The sequence below is a fragment of the Oncorhynchus tshawytscha genome, linkage group LG16 (genome assembly GCF_018296145.1).
Source record: "Oncorhynchus tshawytscha isolate Ot180627B linkage group LG16, Otsh_v2.0, whole genome shotgun sequence".
In the NCBI taxonomy this organism is placed as follows: domain Eukaryota; kingdom Metazoa; phylum Chordata; class Actinopteri; order Salmoniformes; family Salmonidae; genus Oncorhynchus; species Oncorhynchus tshawytscha.
In genome coordinates, this window is record NC_056444.1 from 45386141 (window position 1) to 45405506 (window position 19366).

General features: G+C 43.7%; 1 protein-coding gene across 1 annotated transcript; it reads right to left on the reverse strand.

The window, feature by feature from the left end:
- Positions 1–1313: 1313 nt before the first annotated feature.
- LOC112215731 lies at positions 1314–9668 on the reverse strand. Its single transcript, XM_024375058.2, has 7 exons — positions 9090–9668; positions 8545–8628; positions 8202–8299; positions 6536–6744; positions 4905–4966; positions 3952–4077; positions 1314–2045 (listed from the first exon to the last, which is right to left on the reverse strand). Exons 1-7 carry the CDS (start codon positions 9123–9125, stop codon positions 1860–1862), a joined length of 801 nt encoding a protein of 266 aa, XP_024230826.1. The 5' UTR covers positions 9126–9668; the 3' UTR covers positions 1314–1859.
- Between the last annotated feature and the right edge of the window lie 9698 nt (positions 9669–19366).

Here is a 19366-nt window from a genome sequence, read left to right on the forward strand (position 1 = left end):
AGCAGTATGGCTGGTGGCATTATCATACTGGAGGGTCATGTCAGGATGAGCCTGCAGGAAGGGTACCACATGACGGAGGAGGATGTCTTCCATGTAACGCACAGCGTTGCGATTGCCTGCAATGATAACAAGCTCACTCCGATGATGCTGTGACACACCGCCCCAGACCATGATTGACCCTCCACCTCCAAATCGATCCCGATCCAGAGTACAGTCCTCTGTGTAATGCTCATTCCTTCGACGATAAACGCAAATCCGACCATCACCCCTGGCGCGACTCGTCAGTGAAGTGCACTTTTTGACACTCCTGCCTGATCCAGCGACAGTGGGTTTGTGCCCATAGGCGAAGATGTTTCCGGTGATGTCCTGCCTTACAACAGGTATACAAGCCCTCAGTCCAGCCTCTCTCAGCCTATTGCGGACAGTCTGAGCACTGATGGAGGGATTGTGCATTCCTGGTGTAACTCGGGCAGTTGTTGTTGCCATCCTGTACCTGCCCTGCAGGTGTGATGTTCGGATGTACCAATCCTGTGCAGGTGTTGTTACACATAGTCTGCCACTGCGAGGATTATCAGCTGTCTGTCCTGTCTCCCTGTAGCACTGTCTTAGGCGTCTCACAGTACAGACATTGCAATTTATTGCCCTGGCCACATCTGCAGTCCTCATGCCTCCTCATGCCTAGGGCACGTTCACGCAGATGAGGGACCCTGGGCATCTTTCTTTTGGTGTTTTTCAGAGTCAGTAGAAAGGCGTCTTTAGTGTCATAAGTTTTCATAACTGTACCTTAGTTGCCTACCGTCTGTAAGCTGTTAGTGCCTTAACGACCGTTCTACAGGTGCATGTTCATTAATTGTTTATGGTTTATTGAACAAGCATGGGAAACAGTGTTTAAACCCTTTACAATGACGATCTGTAAAGTTATTTGGATTTTTACCATTTATCTTTGAAAGACAGGGTCCTGAAAAAAGGACGTTTCTTTTTTTGCTGAATTTACATGTTCAATACGATGGCCCTGAGCTGACTGCTGCACACATTGACCACCTTTATTGGGTAGTAATGAAAAAATATGTAGATCAGGTTGATTTAATACTGTAAAGATAATTTTATGAAATTTAGCAAGTTAAATCATGCATGCATACATTTTACATACGGGTGGTCCCGGGATTCAAACCCAGTATCCTGGCATTGCATGCGCCATGTTCTACCAACTGAGGTAAAGAGAATTTGCGGTTACTGGTAGATCGGGGTGATTTGCAGATCAGGGGGTCTAGGGAATAGCACTATACAATACAACACTGAATCAAACACCCATATCATTTTTAAGAGCAGATCTCTTTTATTAGAGTGAAAACATTCAAACGTTGTGTGTAAATAGATTCTTCCTCTGTATTAGATATAATCATCCTTGTATATCAACATAGCTCATTTATGTACAATTATCATGTAATGTATTTTTATATATGTCACAGGGCTTAGAATTCATTAGCTATACTTCAGTAGGAAACACAAGGGCAATAGCTATATCTTCCATCACATTGTCAAGAGCAATATTGAAAGTTGATAACACATCATAAATGATTGAGTTTCAGTAGCAGTCACGATCACAGGTCAAGACAGAGCTTCCAGAAGGCTGAGCACCAGGAGTGACTTTGGCCTGACTGACCAAGGACACTAAGGACAGGCCAGCTCATGAGTCATGACATAGACTCGTGCTATTCAACATCGGCAATGTCACATACCCAATCAGCACGTATACAATATTGAGTTTCATTTCTGAGCTTTGTGAGATATGACTGTGTGTGTATGTTTTGGTATACAAGCACACCACTTACACAGGTTAAGACAAAGGGGAGTGCGTGTCACTGTGGTGATGGTTCCCTGGTGTCATACTCCTCTATGAACTGTTGCATGGCCTCTACACAGCGCAGGCCGATCTCCCCGAGGTTCTCCTTCAGAGATGGCTGGATGGGCCGCTCCAGAGACGGGTCCTTGGCTATCAGCATCTTCACCACCACGCCAAACGTGTCACAGTCCTGACGGTACACCTGCATAAAAAACACAGACAGTCAGCATTTTCACCACCACACTTAACTGTGCATCACAGTCCTAAAACACATACTGTACACACTAAATCTATCTACTAAACCACATCATCTTCTAATCTAAACTATATATTCTAAACCCAACCAAACTATGGCACAGTCCTAACTGTACACCAGCGTGACATAAAACACAAACACACACATATAAACATATTTTCATGGCACGTGAGAGGTTGTTTTGTGGCTCCTGTTCCAGTGAGGAGCTTAGCACAGATGGTCTAAAGAAACTCAGCTCACAGTATTACCAGAAGTATTCAGACACAGGAGAGGAGCAGGCAAAAAAGAGACTGGAGAGGGGGAAATAGGAGTGAGGGAGAGATAGAGAAAGAGAGGGGGGGTGAAGAGAGAATAATCACTAGAGATAGAGCGGATGTGAAGAGAGGGTGAAAGAAAGAAGGTGAAAGAGAGAGGTTAGAAAGTAAAAGTGGGAAAGAGGGAGAGAGAGTTCTGGGAGAGATGCTTGGGGCAAGAGGTCCCGTCATGTGTGTGCCATTACCACGGAGTGGATTAATAGTCCAAGGTAGCAGCACTCACGCACAGAGAGCTGTTCACACCATGCAAAGGTGTATGTTGGTTGGTTCTTCGATCCTTTTGGGGACATTTCCCACATCTCATGAGGATAAAGGCTATTTTAAGGTTAGGGTTACAATTAGGGTTGGTTGGTGCCTGCGTGCATGAATGCGCAGCCTAGCGGTTAGAGCGTTGGGCCAGTAACCGAAAGGTGGCTAGTTCGAATCCCCGAACCGACAACGGGAAAAATCTGTCATTCTGCCCTTTAGCAAAGCAATTAATCCCCCACAACAAAAATGTTCTATTTATTGTGTGTGTGTCTTTGGAGGACGAGTATATCAGCTACCTGTTGCCAGACTGCTCTCTCACAGAGCCTACCTTCTCCAGTTACCATGGAGATGTGAAGAGCGAGAGTGAACTTCTCATCAGTCGAGTGGATGGAGAGACAACACCCAACACACACACACCTCCCACTGACAACGCTTCATGTGATGTTCTGTCACATTAACTGTGACGTATCCATCACAGCGCGTGTTTAAAAACCTATTGAAAGACAACCGAACTACGCCCATGTGATGACTGATTTATGATGAAAAAAACTAGACAAACAACCTGACAATAACAGGAGCTCCATCTTCGGCGTAATTCAGAGTCCACAGAGGCAGAGAGGTGATAGTCCGGTGTCCCATTGTGACATAGCTGCTCTGAGAACACAATCCGCACAGCCCGAATGCACACCTCCTCACAATCCCCATCCAACGTGGCTCCATATACGCGTCCTCTATCCATTTCAATGTGTTGACAGTTGGAGAAATTGCTTGAGCCGCACAGATAATTCAAAAAGTATGAAAGCCAACGGTCCAATATTCTAGAACACTGCTGTGTGCACGCGTACACATTTTGGACTCTGATAGGCGCTTAAGAGTGATTGGAGGTAAACAACCCAGGGATGTACAACATCACCATGTATTGGATCTGATCATGACTGATTACCTATTCAACTGATTCAGCTGCTAAAAGGAAGAAACAAATTATGATAAATTCGAGGCAGCTTCAGCTGGCCATTTCTCAATTAGTTTTGGCACCGCAGTGATCAAATCCCCCAAGCCTCTCTCCACAACCCCCTCTCTCTTTCTCTCCCTCCTCATCCCACCCGCTCATAATCCTACCCCCTCTTTATCTCTCTCTCCTCTATGTTAACTCTCTAACCCTCTCAAGCTCTGTTTTTGGTGTTTACACTAGTGTAAATCCTTTTACCTCTCTCCTCACCTGCTGCTGCAGTGTGGTACATCCCCTCTCTTTCTCGATCTGTTTCACTGTACTGTGAATGGTGCTATACCTGCTCGATTTCTCTCCTCTTCTGTTGGATGGCTCTGTTTCGTGCTGTGGCCCTGCTTATGGTGGAGGGGAGCTCTCTACCCCTCTCTCTTTCTTTGCTGTGGGATCTCTCCTTCTCTTGAGCCACCTACAGAAACACAGGGGTGAGAGACAGTTATAAGCATTCCTTAAGACCTTAACACACTGTCAGTACTCTGGCAGCACGTGGCTAGTCTGCCTGTGTTTGCCTTTCAGAGCCCATCTAACTGTTGTTGAGTTCCTTAAAAGTGCATCTCTCTCTCTCTCATTAAGGTTAGCAGTCAGCCAGGCTATTTGAATAATGAGCATGTTTAAACTGAAGACGACGACAACGACCTTGTGCTCCTCTCCAAGTCAGACCACACAATTACTCCCACTTTCTCATTCTTTATGCTGCGTCTGTGCTTTCTCTGTCCTTCCAATTCCTATCACACCAAGGGGCATGGAGGACACACACACAAGCATACACACACACGTTAATAATCTTCCCGAGCAGTCTAGCCAAGATTGCTCAAATGTTTGAGGGTTCTTTTCATTCTGTGATTTGAAGGACTGTGAAAGACTGTGTACTAAATATTTTTGATCGCGAACATCATGGGAAAAGAGATGCACTCAGGTTTCTATTCAACATGAGGAAATGTGTTGCAATGCGTACCTCCCAGTGTGGAGCATCTCACTTCTGAGAAATTGAAGCAGCAGTCAAGCAGGGAGGGATCATTTGTGTGAAGCTACATTAGTGGCTAAAAGTTTTTTTATGATGAAAGAGGCCTGCATGTTGTACTTTTTGGAAGATGAAGGGAATGATTAGACTTTTCCGGCCACCACCATACACTACGGGAGTAGGACAGCAGATACAGTATGTGTGCACTACTGTGTACAGCGCAGACTCCCCCCATCCCAGAAGAGGCAGAGAGGAGTGGTGGAATGTGGACTTACTATGAACGACACAGGCTGCTTCTCCTTCTCTCTGCTGGGGCCTGCAGAAGACCTGAGAGCACCTGAAACATAACACAGACAAACCACGTCTTCACAACAAATTCAACACAACACACTCTACCAGCTCGGGAACAGATGGGGGATAAGTTAGAGCTAAACTACAGCAGCTGACATCTGTGATAAACTCGAAAATCTTTGATTGGCACAGGTGGTATCTCTAAATTAACTCTCTCTGATTGATGCTGGGACTCCTCAATCTACCCAGTGTCCTCCTCAACTATCATCACATTGGTGTCTCTAGCTGCAGGTACAATTCAGGCCTAAGCTTCCCCATCACCATCTCTCTGCGGGCAGCGGGAGGTTTATTGTCTACAGGCAGTGCGCAGGGGCTAAAATGAATGTTTCTTTAAGCACAATCCATTGGGTGTGATTTGAGAAAGCTGCCTAGCAACGTTTGACTGCAGTGTGCCTATATGAGGCGATAGCTTTGTTAGGGCTCAGTATATACAGCTGGCTGTCTGCCCGGTACTTCACTCCCTCTTTCTCCTCATTTTCTTTTGCTTTCTCGCTCTCATTTTCTCTCTCTTTCTGTAACACACTATAGAGATGAGTCACCATAATAGCATATCTCTCAGGCACATAGAGCAACCTGTTCCTCACACAATCTCTCTCTCACACACTTCCACAGCACTGCAGTCTGCGCAGAGACTTAGCAGCTGAATTAAATAGGAGAAGAAAACACCACTGTGGTTGAGAATAGCAATACAGCTCATGTTATCAACACCAAAGAGAGTAAAGATGACATGTATGGTTTCTATTGCAGGGAACAAGACAAAGGTCTTCTTCAGGCAATGCAAAGTTATTCAAGAAAACACTTTCAAACGTGATAGAGAATGGGGCTAAACCATAAGTGCTAATTGTTGACTTGCAAGCACATCGACTGTGGTCTTACAAAACTCTTCATGATAATAACATGAGGAGAAATCTGATGATCAGAAACATGTAGGAATATACAGTGGCTAAATACAAATGGTTAATAGTGACCAAATCAAATGTTATTGGTCACATGCTCCGAATACAACAGGTGTAGACTTTACTGTGAAAGGCTTTACTTACAGTACGAGCCCATTCGCGACAATGCAGAGTTCAAAAGTAAGACAAATATTTGCAGGAAACAAATAAATGAAACAGAAACACGAACAAAATGGTATGTGTGAGTGTGTGGGTAGAGTCTAGAGACCAATTAGTTATCCACTGATTCAAAACGCAAAGACAGCACCTATAATTTGATGAATATCTACCAATGCCGTGTGCAGCCAGCATTATGTAACATTGTCATGTTGTTGCTTGGTGAATATCAACCACCGGGAATGCTGATGAGCAAAACACATTCCAAAAGTAGCCTATATGTCAGAATGCAAATATTATTCAGAGTCAACATGGCCACTGCTTGCTCACACTGCTCTCTAGTGTTCACAGGAGGAAAGTGATATAGGTCTAAGTATGTATTGCCTGTACTTTTAAACTGCTAAGATATTTGGTTCATGGCACAGATGGTAGAGCTCTTACCCTGTAACCACCGAGTCATTTGGTCTAACCCTCCCTAAACTGCTATATGAGTATAAACCTACTGCTGTGTTCTTTAGGAGTAGAGGCCCTGGCGGGACCGCTCCTGTCCATGTTCCTCTGGTCGTTGTACTGGTTGTTAGGGCACGGGGGGCCTTGTGGTGGGCCGGACTGGTCCCTCCAGTTGAACCGTGGGCGAGGGGTGAAAGGGTGGTACCTTTGGAACCCAAAACTGAAGCGGGGCTTCCGGAATGAATGATCGTCCCTTATGAATCTATACAGGAAGGAAAACAGTAGAAAAAATATTTACACTACCGTTCAAAAGTTTGGGGTCACTTAGAAATGTCTTTGTTTTTGAAAGAAAAGCAAAACATTTTGTCCATTAAAATAACATCAAATTGATCAGAAATACAGTGTAGAAATTGTTAATGTTGTAAATGACTATTGTAGCTGGAGACGGCTGATTTTTAATGGAATATCTACATAGGCGTACAGAGGCCCATTATCAGCAACCATCACACCTGTGTTCCAATGGCACATTGTGTTAGCTAATTCAAGTTTATCATTTGAAAAGGCTAATTGATCATTAGAAAACCCTTTCGCAATTATGCTAGCACAGCTGAAAACTGTTGTTCTGATTAAAGGAGCAATAAAACTGGCCTTCTTTAGACTAGTTGAGTATCTGGAGCATCAGCATTTGTGGGTGATTACAGGCTCAAAATGGCCAGAAACAAAGACCTTTCTTCTGAAACTCGTCAGTCTATTCTTGTTCTGAGAAATGAAGGATCACAAAGAAGAACATTCGTGAGACGCAGAAAAAATGAAAAGATGCTGGAGGAGTGCTTGACGCTATCTGTCAATCATGGGGGAGGCAATGTGTAGGTCTGGGGGTGCTTTGGTGGTGGTAAAGTGGGAGATTTGTACAGGGTAAAAGGGATCTTGAAGAAGGAAGGCTATATCTCCATTTTGCAACGGCGCTTAATTGGAGCAAATTTCCTCCTACAGTAGGACAACGACCCAAAGCACAGCTCCAAACTATCATTATTATTTTTTATTTAACCTTCATTTAACTAGGCAAGTCAGCTAAGAACAAATTATTATTTACAATGACGGCCTAGGAACAGTGGGTTAACTTTTACCTTGTCAGCTCGGGGATTTGATCTAGCAACCTTTCGGTTACTGGCCCAACACTCTAACCACTAGGCTACCTACTGTCCCAAACCTGCTGCCCCAAACCTGCCACCCCAAACTATGCAGCAGTCAGCTGGGATTCTGTCTATAATGGAGTGGCCAGCACAGTCAGCGGATCTCAACCCGATTGAGCTGTTGAGAGAGAGAGCTTGACCGAATGGTACGTAAGAAGTGCCCATCAAGCCAATCCAATTTTTGGGTGGCGCTTCAGGAAGCATTGGGTGAAATCTGTTCAGATTACCTCAACAACAAAATTATTATTTCAATTAAAAATCATTATTTATAACCTTGTCATCATCTTGACTATATTTCCTATTCATTTTGCAACTCATTTGATGCATGTTTTCATGTAAAACAAAGACATTTCTAAGTGACCCCAAACTTTTGAAAAGTAGTGTATATGGATGAGTGAGTGAGTGAATATTTCTACAACCTAATCTGAATTGGACGAAAGTGGGTGAAGATAAGGAAATGTTGAAATTATCAAGAGCAAACCCTTGAACATTTACAGGGTTGCTCTGAAATGCCCTCTAATCTTACCGCGGTCTGTAGAATCTTCCTCCAAATCTTGGTCTAAATGAACCAGTTATTCTGGGTCTAGGTGGACTTCTCATTCTTCTGAAAGGTTGTTTCTCCTCCTGAAAATGTCACATAGTAAGCTAATTACTGTTCCTGATGAGAAACTATTTTCACAGTGCTCTAGCCTTTTTGCCAGATCTTTATGCAGTAAACACAATAGAATGAATATGACAGAAGAGTTGGCAAAAGCACATACAGATCTGGGACTGTCTGGGACCATGCTAAGGCGGCCGTTACACACAATCACTCAAACACAACTACAGTTAAATTGATTGAATGACTGATTGGTGTATGGATTATATACCTCAGTGTTCTGTTTGATAGGTACGTCGCTGGGCCTCTTGTCACGTGACTCTTCACTGCGTTCTTTGTGTGGCATGGTGGAGCTCTTGAAAGTGAAAGTAACAATCATATCAATAATATGGGGGGGTGTTGAACTTTACTCTAGTGTTTTTAGCTGATGTGTAACTAATGCATTTGTATCTGGGATGCGACTGCCAGTACAAAGTACAAACCGAATGTGCAATGTTTACTTGTGCTAGAATGACCACAATTCTTGAATAATATTCTTGCAACAATAATTTAGCCGATCCCCCAAAACAATGCATGTTTGTTTCAGTTGTGAACAGGATATTGCATTGGCTGGACAATAATTCCTTCACAATGAAACAATCAGGAAGTGGAGTTTTGGGTAGGGATTACAGAATTAGGGTGCACTTCACTTCTTGTGTAAAACACTTGGTTAATAACGTAACAAACGAACTGACCGTTTGACAGATGTTTCCTTCAATGAGACAAACCAGAGGAGGCTTTGAATGATTAGGACATAATAATAGCGGGTTTATTTACCTTGCCCTGTGAAGATTCCTGCTGCCGTGGATCCATTTCTTTTGTTGAGAGGAGACAGTTTAATTTTGTTGTCTCCAGCAGCGCACGTTTGATCTTTAAGTGTCGTCTTGTATTGCTCTATGACATTCGTTTAATTGTCACCTCACAGGATTTCTTTCGAGACGGCTTCATTTTGGTTTCGATTTCTACGCGAGCAATGCAGAAGGTGTAGCCTAGTGGTCCCTTGTGGACATTCAACTTCTCGTTTTAAAAGGCTGTAAAAGGTAAGCTTTCCAGAGACAGCACACCACTGAGTGGGTAATATTGGCTGACTAAACTCAACTACATGGTGAAGTCAATTTCTGGTAACCCGATGAACCGTTGGTGGAGTTAATCGGACACTTCGTTCAACATAAACTGTGTGCAAATGAACCTGTCCTATCACCAGGTTTTCTTAAAAAACAATTTGCAAAACCAATAAACGCGGATAAAGAAGGCTTGTTTAGCCATATTGTGCTACTCGGAGTTGTCACCTGTGATTTGCGTTCCTGCCAAACCTGCGACTTTTACAACAAACGCTGTCCGATTATTGCCACAAGATGGCGTGCTGAGATAACATTTAGACTTCTCAACTACTTGTTTGATTAGAGTGGATCACAGAGCTGGCTCGACGGCTAATCTTTGTCATAATACCCATAAAACCTAGCGGTCACACGGGAAATGGTTCCAACCGTTTTTCCATCATACATTTTTCCCATAGGGGATTTTAGAAACACTTCAAATAAGGGCTTAGGTTTACCCTGGTGTGCTGTTTTGATAACTGTACATCTCTCCAGGTAGGACAAGGTGACTTTTATAAATATGTTCACCTGTATTTACCCCCCAAAAAGTGAAATGCTAATTAGCTGATAATGTGTCTATCATAAAGAACTACAAATGCCATGATGATCTAGATAGAGCATGGGGTTCTTAAACTTTTTCATCCTGGGACCCAAATGAGAAATTATTTGTTTTGTGGGCGCTCCTCGTTACTTCTCAAATTTGTGTGAAACCAAGAGAGAGAAACTCATCGCTGTGTTTGCGTTTCATGACGATTGAGCTCAGCCAGAACTTGTGGCTAGCTTGAGTCCATTTGATGAGTGGTGAGTGAAGGCGAGTGGGAATGACAAGGCAGTGGCTGACAGCGCATCATCTGCTGCTGAACGACAGCGCTGCAGCATGTGGGTCGTGGAGTGATCTTCAAGTTAACTGAGAAAAAAATATCTGGTAAACTGAAGCACACGGAGATCTCCCACTTGCGCGGCTGCCAAACTGAGCAGAGTATGCTGCTAAGCAGAGAGGGCACTTAACATTGGGCGCAGTTGTCCCATCGTCCAGAATGCCACACTAAATACATTTGCCAAGAAGGTGAATTTTGATGTGGAGAATATGTTTTAGGGGTAAAATTGACTCTAACCAAACACAACGTCATTTAAGACAGAAAGGGATGCAGTTCAATCATTGTTCAAAAATGGATGGATTGTGGTTAAAAAAGCAGACAGTAGTGTAGAGTAAGGACAAATATGTGACAGAAGCCTACCACTGTCAAATTCTACCAATCTCTTACCTTCAACCCTACAGAGGACCTAAAAACTGAATCGAAAGGGATCCTCACAGAAGCTAAGGAGAATGGCTACATTTCAGACAGGAGTTCAAAGTTTTTTTAAATGGCAGTCCGCGTATGGCTTCTTTTTTACCTTCTTCCAAAAGTCCACAAGAATCTTGAAAAAAACCCAGACAGACCAGTCATTAGTGGTAATGAAGTCTGACAGAACCCATCTCTAAGTACATTGATTGCTTTATTAAGCCTTTTCTGCTGTCACTCCCAGCCTATCTTCAAGATACTACAGATGTGTTGAACAAAATTAAGGAATTGAACAATATAGCTACAGCTTCCTTTTTAGTCACCATGGATGTGGAGAGTCTATCCACCACCATTGAGCATGAACAGGGTTTGGCAGCTATGCACCATTTCTTGAGTACCCGACCTGAAACTGAGATGCCTCCTACAGAATTTATTGTCTCACTGACTGAATGGACTCTTAATCATAACATCTTTATTTTTTAGGACCGTATTTTTAACAGGTCAAAGGGTGTGCCATGGGAGTTTGCTTTTACAGCCCTTCCTACGCTGGTTTGTACTTGGGTATATGGGAAAATGACTTAATTTTGGATCCTTCTAATAACCATTTCTTTGACCGGATTATATGGTGGGGACGCTATATTGATGATGTTTGCCTGTTTTGGTCCGGCTCAGAAGATAAACTTATTTCCTTCTACCAATACCTTAACAGTATTAACCTTAATATCAAACTAACTATGGAGTACAGCAAAGATAACATAAATTTTTCGGACATTGACATCAGTAAAAATGTCAAAAGTTGTTTGCAGACTCACATTAAGCATCTCCAATCCTAAATTAAATCTAGAATCGGCTTCCTATTTCGCAACAAAGCATCCTTCACTGATGCTGCCAAACATTCCCTCGTAAAACTGACTATCCTACCGATCCTCGACTTCAGAGATGTCATTTACAAAATAGCCTCCAACACTCTACTCAGCAAATTGAATGTAGTCTATCACAGTGCCATCCGTTTTGTCACCAAAGCCCCATATACTACCCACCACTGCGACCTGTATGCTCTCGTTGGCTGTCCCTCGCATCATATTCGTCGCTAAACCCGCTGGCTCCGGGTCATCTATAAGTCTTTGCTAGGTAAAGCCCCGCCTTATCTCAGCTCACTGGTCACCATAGCAGCAACCACACGTAGCATGTGCTCCAGCAGGTATATTTCACTGGGTCACCCCCAAAGCCAAGTCCTCGTTTGGCTGCCTTTCCTTCCAGTTCTCTGCTGCCAATGACTGGAACAAATATTTTTTTTGCTCCTTTGCACCCCAGTATCTCTACTTGCACATTCATCTTCTGGACACCTATCACTCCAATTGCTAAATTGTAATTATTTTGCCACTATGGCCTATTTATTGCCTTATCTCCAACATCTTGTAGACTTTTCTATTGTGTTATTGACTGTACGTTTGTTTATCCCATGCGTAACTGTGTTGTTTGGCCAGGTCGCAGTTGTAAATGAGAACTTGTTCTCAACTGGCCTACCTGGTTAAATAAAGGCCAATTCCAAAGAGATTTTCCGCAGAATTTGCGATCAGGAAACAGACTACAGTGTCAAATCTGCTGAATTGGAGAATTGCTTCTTGAATCGGGGCTACAACACTCAGGTCCTGAAAGATGCAGATATAAGGGCCCAATGACTTGACAAAGAGAACTTGTTGTGAAGGATAGTGCCTCGTGATACATCAGAGAGAGTGTACTTTGTTACAAAATACAGCACTGAAGCAGAGAACATTAAAATAATCATAAAAAATAATTAGGGAATCATCCAAAGTGATAGGCTACAACGCCAAGTCTTCCCAGAGCCACCAGTCATAAGCTTTAACAGATGTCCTACCCTAAATGACAAATTAGTCCACAGTTATCTTCCTGTTGACTCTCAAAAAACGTGGCTAGACCACAAACCCAAGGGATCTTTTAAATGCAACCAGTGCAACCATTGCAAAATACAGAAAAACGATGTTGTTGACACAGCTTCTAAAATGGAGTATCAAGTCAAGCATTTCATTAACTGCAAATCAGCTCATGTCATCTACAGATTGGAATGTCCACAGTGCGAGGTGTTCTACATTGGACGAACAAAGAGACGTCTTCAAGACCGCTTAGCGGAACAGTACGCCATATGGGTAGGGAATGAAGACTACCCCTTGGCAAGCTACAAGTCCTTACACCATGCCAACCCTGCCTCCCTACAAGCTATGGGTATTGATCATGTTCCAGCATCAATTAGAAAAGGGAACCGTCTTAAACAGCTAAACCAAAGGGAACGTTTTTGGATTTACAAATTACATGCCACTACAGTGCTTTGCAAAAGTATTCACCCCTCTTGGCTTTTTTTCCAAACCAGCTTTATGTGGTAGTCACCTGAAATGCATTTCAATAAAAAACATTGAAACGTGTTAACCCTCGCAAGGCTGCAGGCCCAGACGGCATCCCCAGCCGCGTCCTCAGAGCATGCGGTGACCAGCTGGCTGGTGTGTTTACGGACATACCCAATCAATCCTTATCCCAGTCTGCTGTTCCCACATGCTTCAAGAGGGCCACCATTGTGCCTGTTCCCAAGAAAGCTAAGGTAACTGAGCTGAACGACTACCGCCCCGTAGCACTCACTTCCGTCATCATGAAGTGCTTTGAGAGACTAGTCAAGGACCATATCACCTCCACCCTACCTGACACCCTAGATCCACTCCAATTTGCTTACCGCCCCAATAGGTCCACAGACGATGCAATCGCAACCACACTGCCCACTGCCCTAACCCATCTGGACAAGAGGAATACCTATGTGAGAATGCTGTTCATCGACTACAGCTCAGCATTTAACACCATAGTACCCTCCAAACTTGTCATCAAGCTCGAGACCCTGGGTCTCGACCCTGCCCTGTGCAACTGGGTACTGGACTTCCTGACGGGCCGCCCCCAGGTCTTGAGGTTAGGGAACAATATCTCCACCCCGCTGATCCTCAACACTGTGGCCCCACAAGGGTGCGTTCTGAGCCCTCTCCTGTACTCCTTGTTCACCCACGACTGCGTGGCCATGCTCGCCTCCAACTCAATCATCAAGTTTGCGGACGACACTACAGTGGTACGCTTGATTACCAACAACGACGAGACGGCCTACAGGGAGGAGGTGAGGGCCCTCGGAGTGTGGTGTCAGGAAAATAACCTCACACTCAACGTCAACAAAACAAAGGAGATGATTGTGGACTTAAGGAAACAGCAGAGAGAGCACCCCCCTATCCACATCGATGGGACAGTAGTGGAAAGGGTAGTAAGTTTTAAGTTCCTCGGCGTACACATCACGGACAAACTGAATTGGTCCACCCACACAGACAGCATTGTGAAGAAGGTGGAGCAGCGCCTCTTCAACCTCAGGAGGCTGAAGAAATTTGGCTTGTCACCAAAAGCACTCACAAACTTCTACAGATGCACAATCGAGAGCATCCTGTTGGGCTGTATCACCACCTGGTACGGCAACTGCTCCGCCCACAACCGTAAGGCTCTCCAGGGGGTAGTAGGTCTGCACAACGCATCACCGGGGGCAAACTACCTGCCCTCCAGGACACCTACACCACCCGATGTCACAGGGAGGCCATAAAGATCATCAAGGACAACAACCACCTGAGCCACTGCCTGTTCACCCCGCTATCATCCAGAAGGCGAGGTCAGTACAGGTGCATCAAAGCAGGGACCGAGACTGAAAAACAGCTTCTATCTCAAGGCCATCAGACTGTTAAACAGCCACCACTAACATTGAGTGGCTGCTGCCAACATACTGACTCAACTCCAGCCACTTTAATAATGGAAATTGATGTAAAAAAATGTATCACTAGCCACTTTAAACTATCCCACTTTGTTTACATACCCTACATTACTCATCTCATATGTACCCATCTACTGCATCTTGCCTATGCCGTTCTGTACCATCACTCATTCATATATCTTTATGTACATATTCTTTATCCCTTTACACTTTTGTGTATAAGGTAGTAGTTGTGGAATTGTTAGGTTAGATTACTCGGTGGTTATTACTGCATTGTCGGAACTAGAAGCACAAGCATTTCGCTACACTCGCATTAACATCTGCTAACCATGTGTATGTGACAAATAAAATTTGATTTGATTTGCACATAGGTGGACTTTATTTAAATGTCACACGATCTGTCACATGATCTCAGTATACATACACCTGTTCTGAAAGGCCCCAGAGTCTGCAACACCACTAAGCAAGGGGCACCACCAAGCACCGGCACTATGAAGACCAAGGAGCTCTCCAAACAGGTCAGGGACAAAGTTGTAGAGACATACAGATCGTCATTGAAAATAAGAATTTGTTCTTAACTGACTTGCCTAGTTAAATAAAGGTAAAATAAAATTCATATGGAGGACTGCTTCTTCTGGGGAGCACCAATATGGCTGACCGGTGGCTTTAAAGCCTCTCATTGGCCATTACATAGCATCAGTAATCCAGAGTTTATATTCAAGCATCGGGTGAAACCCAGATGGATAAACCAAAGATTATCAAAAACAAAATCAAGCTGGTTTCAAACTTTATTTTTTCTAAATATTTTGTCATCATTGAATGCATGTCAGTTTGAGCAGCAGCAATTGGAGAAACCTGTGATTTAAAATACAATATAGTTACCATAGACAACATACTGTACAAAGGCAATATATTCCATTCATCATATACTTATGATAACCAACATTATTTTTCTCTCTGGCTCTCTGGCTCTCATTCATCCATCAATTCATTACTGCACTTACCCTGACTTTTTATTCTCTTCTGGCTTACTTTCCACCATTTCCTCCTTCTGCAGCACCTGACTGTCTTTCTCCTCATCCTTCACTTGTTCTCTCTGTGTCTTCTTCTTTTTCTTCTTCTTTTTCCCTTTTCCAGTCTTCTTTGCCTCGTCATCCTAAGATTGGTAGATGGAGGTTATTGTAGTGACTGACACCTAAATGTCTAAGTTGTAACAGGCGTATAAACAGTCTATACACTACCTATGTAACTATACTGAACAAAAATATAAATGCAACATGCAACAATTTCTAACATTCGACTGATTTACAGTTCACACATTATAAGTAAATCACACAAATATAAGTAAAGGATTTCACATGACTGAGAATATAGATATGCATCTGTTGGTCACAGATAATGCTTTTTTTTTTTTAAGGTAGGGGCGTGGATCAGAAAACCAGTTAGTATCTGGTGTGACCACCATTTGCCTCATGCAGTGTCATACAGTTGAAGTCGGAAGTTTACATACACCTTAGCCAAATACAGTTTTTCACAATTCCTGACATGTAATCCATCCTAGTAAAAATTCCCTGTCTTAGGTCAGTTAGGATCACCATTTTATTTTAAGAATGCAAAATGTCAGAATAATAGTAGAGAGAACAATTTATTTCAGCTTTTATTTCTTTCATCACATTCCCAGTGGGTCAGAAGTTTACATACACTCAATTAGTATTTGGTAGCATTGCCTTTAAATTGTTTAACTTGGGTCAAATGTTTTGGGTAGCCTTCCACAAACTTCCCGTAATAAGTTGGGTGAATTTTGGCCCATTCCTCTTGACAGAGCTGGTGTAACAGAGTCAGGTTTGTAGGCCTCCTTGCTCGCACATGCTTTTTCAGTTCTGCCCACAAAATGTCTATAGGATTGAGGTCAGGGCTTTGTGATGGCCATTCCAATGCCTTGACTTTGTTGTCCTTAAACCAGTTTGCCACAACTTTGGAAGTATGCTTGGGGTCATTGTCCATTTGGAAGACCCATTTGCAACCAAGCTTTAACTTCCTGACTGATGTCTTGAAATGTTGCTTCAATATATCCACGTATTTTTTATTTTGTGAAGTGCACCAGTCCCTCCTGCAACAAACTACCCCCAAAACATGATGCTGCCACCCCCGTGCTTCACGGTTGGGATGGTGCTCTTCAGCTTGCAAGCCTCCCCTTTTTCCTCCAAACATAATGATGGTCATTATGGCCAAACAGTTCTATTTTTGTTTAATCAGACCAGAGGACATACAGTGTCTCCAAAACGTATGATCTTTGTCCCCATGTGCAGTTGCAAACCGTAGTCTGAATTTTTTATGACGGTTTTGGAGCAGTGGCTTCTTCCTTGCAGAGCGGCTATTCAGGTTATATCAATATATGACTCGTTTTACTGTGGATATAGATACCTGTTTCCTCCAGGGTCTTCACAGGGTCCTTTGCTGTTGTTCTGGGATTGATTTGCCCTTTTCGCACCAATGTACGTTCATCTCTAGGAGACAGAACGCGTATCCTTCCTGAGGAGTATGACAGCTGCGTGGTCCCATGGTGTTTAGACTTGCGTGCTATTGTTTGTACAGATGAACATGGTACCTTCAGGCATTTGGAAATTGCTTCCAAGGGTGAACCAGACTTGTGGAGGTCTGCAATTTTTTTTCTTGAGGTCTTGGCTGATTTCTTTTGATTTTCCCATGATGTCAAGCAAAGAGGCACTGAGTTTGAAGGTAGGCCTTGAAATACATCCACAGGTACACCTCCAATTGACTCAAATTATGTCAATTAGCCTTTCAGAAGCTTCTAAAGCCATGACATCATTTTCTGGAATTTTCAACTTAGTGTATGTAAACTTCTGGAATTGTGATACAGTGAATTATAAGTGAAATAATCTGTCTGTAAACAATTGTTGAAAAAATGACAATGTAGATGTCCTAAATGACTTGCCAAAACTATAGTTTGTTAACAAGAAATTTGAGGAGTGGTTGAAAAACAAGTTTTAATGACTCCAACCTAAGTGTATGTGAACTTCCGACTTCAACTTTATATCCTTCGCATAGAGTTGATCAGGCTGTTGATTGTGGCCTGTGGAATGTTGGATATTGTCGGGAACTGGAACCCGGTGTCGTTTGCATCGATCCAGAGCATGGAAGAACTGGGCCATTTTCAGCTTCTGGGAATTGTGTGCAGATCCTTACGATATGGGGCAGTGCATTATCATGCTGAATCATGAGGTAATGGCGGCAGATGAAGGGCAGAACAATGGGCCTCAGGATCGGTATGTCTGTATATTGAAATTGCCATTGATAAAATGCAATTGTGTTCATTGTGCGTAGCTTATGCCTGCACATATAGCCCCACCGCCACCATGGGGCACAGCAAACCACTCGCCCACACGACGCCATGCAGTTATGAGGCTGGTTTGACGTACTGCCAAATTCTTTAAAACAACGTTGGAGGTAGCATATGGTAGATTAATCCGCTTCTTGATATGCCACACCTGTCAGGTGGATCGATTATCTTGGCAAAGGAGAAATGCTCACTAACAGGTATGCAAACAAATCTGTGCACAACATTTGACAGAAATAAGCTTTTTGTGCGTATAGAAAATGTTGGGGATATTTTAGTTCAGCTCATGAAATATGGGACCAACACTTTACAAGTTGCGTTTATATTTTTGTTCAGTGTATGTTTGAGTTATAGTTTTATATGAAGAAACAATGGTGAAACATATTCCCATCATATAACTGAACTGTCAAGTCATCGCCATGTTCCCATCATCACCCACCTGTTGGCCTCTTGCCCATCCCTTGAGGAGCCTCCTGCCCGCTTCAGTCAGAGGGGTAATGGGGGCCAGACGGGGACTGTGGCGGAAGTGGAGATACTGCGCAGTCTGGGCAGACACTGACTTCTGGGCTGTTCTCCTTCCATGGAGGTCCTGGAGCATGTTGTTGATCATGATGTCCCACAGCATGCCTATCTTGCCCAGTATCTCCTCAGTGCGTGTCTGGTAGACTGACTCCAAGCACTGCAGCAGGGTGGTCAACATCTTCCGGTCCTGGACTTCCCTATTCTTGTTCTGCTCATAGTCATTCTTCATATCATGCTCAATGTCGCCCTTGATCAAGTGCATCTGCATCTTCACCTCCTTGCAGATAGTCTCTATGCCATCCTCCTCCTCCTCCTCCTCGCTCTCTTCATCCTCCTCACTCTCCTCTTCACTCCCCTCCCTGTCTCCCTCCTCCACCTTCTCCTCTTTCTCCTTCTTTTCCTCTCCCTCTGTATCACCCTCTTCATCCTCACTCTCCTCTTCCTTTTCACTTTCCTCCTCTCCCTCTTTCTCCTCTTCCTCTGTCTCCCCCTCTTCCTCACCTTCTTCCCCCTGGCTCTCCTCTTCCCTCCCTATCATCCACTTTTCCATCCATCCTTTTATCTGCTCTTCTCTCTTTTTCTGTCTCTCTCTCTTCACTTGGGCCAGAGTGTAATGGTCCCTCTCTCTGCGCTGCCGTCTATCCTCTAGGCCCTCTCTAACCCGCTCCAGCTCCAGCTCCAGGTCACGTTGCAGGACAACTATCCCTTGGTGGGCCACCCTCAGGGTCTCTGCTCTGAACTGGGCCCAGTGTCTTTCCCTGATCTGGCGGTCCCTGCTCTGGTAGAAGCGCTTCTTCAGGTTATCTAAGCAGCAAGGGAGGGGCATATCATGGTCTTTGTCCTTATCTCGGTCCTTATCTACCTGGATCTTTGAAGGTCAAACATAGTGACAAGTAGAGAAAGGCAATTTTGATCAAATGTTGTTGGAAAACGATTATGCACGCACGCACACACACACACACACACACACACAGGCACAAATATCATGGGTA

What these genes read in the sequence shown, in the direction of transcription:
- LOC112215731 (XM_024375058.2), bottom strand. Translation starts at nt 9,125, where the DNA reads ATGGATCCACGGCAGCAGGAATCTTCACAGGGCAAG. An exon ending in AGGAATCTTCACAGGGCAAG is followed by an intron (nt 8,629 to 9,089) that starts GTAAATAAACCC and finishes TTCACTTTCAAG; the next exon opens with AGCTCCACCATGCCACACAA. An exon ending in AGAGGAGAGAAATCGAGCAG is followed by an intron (nt 2,046 to 3,951) that starts GTATAGCACCAT and finishes TTTTTTATGCAG; the next exon opens with GTGTACCGTCAGGACTGTGA.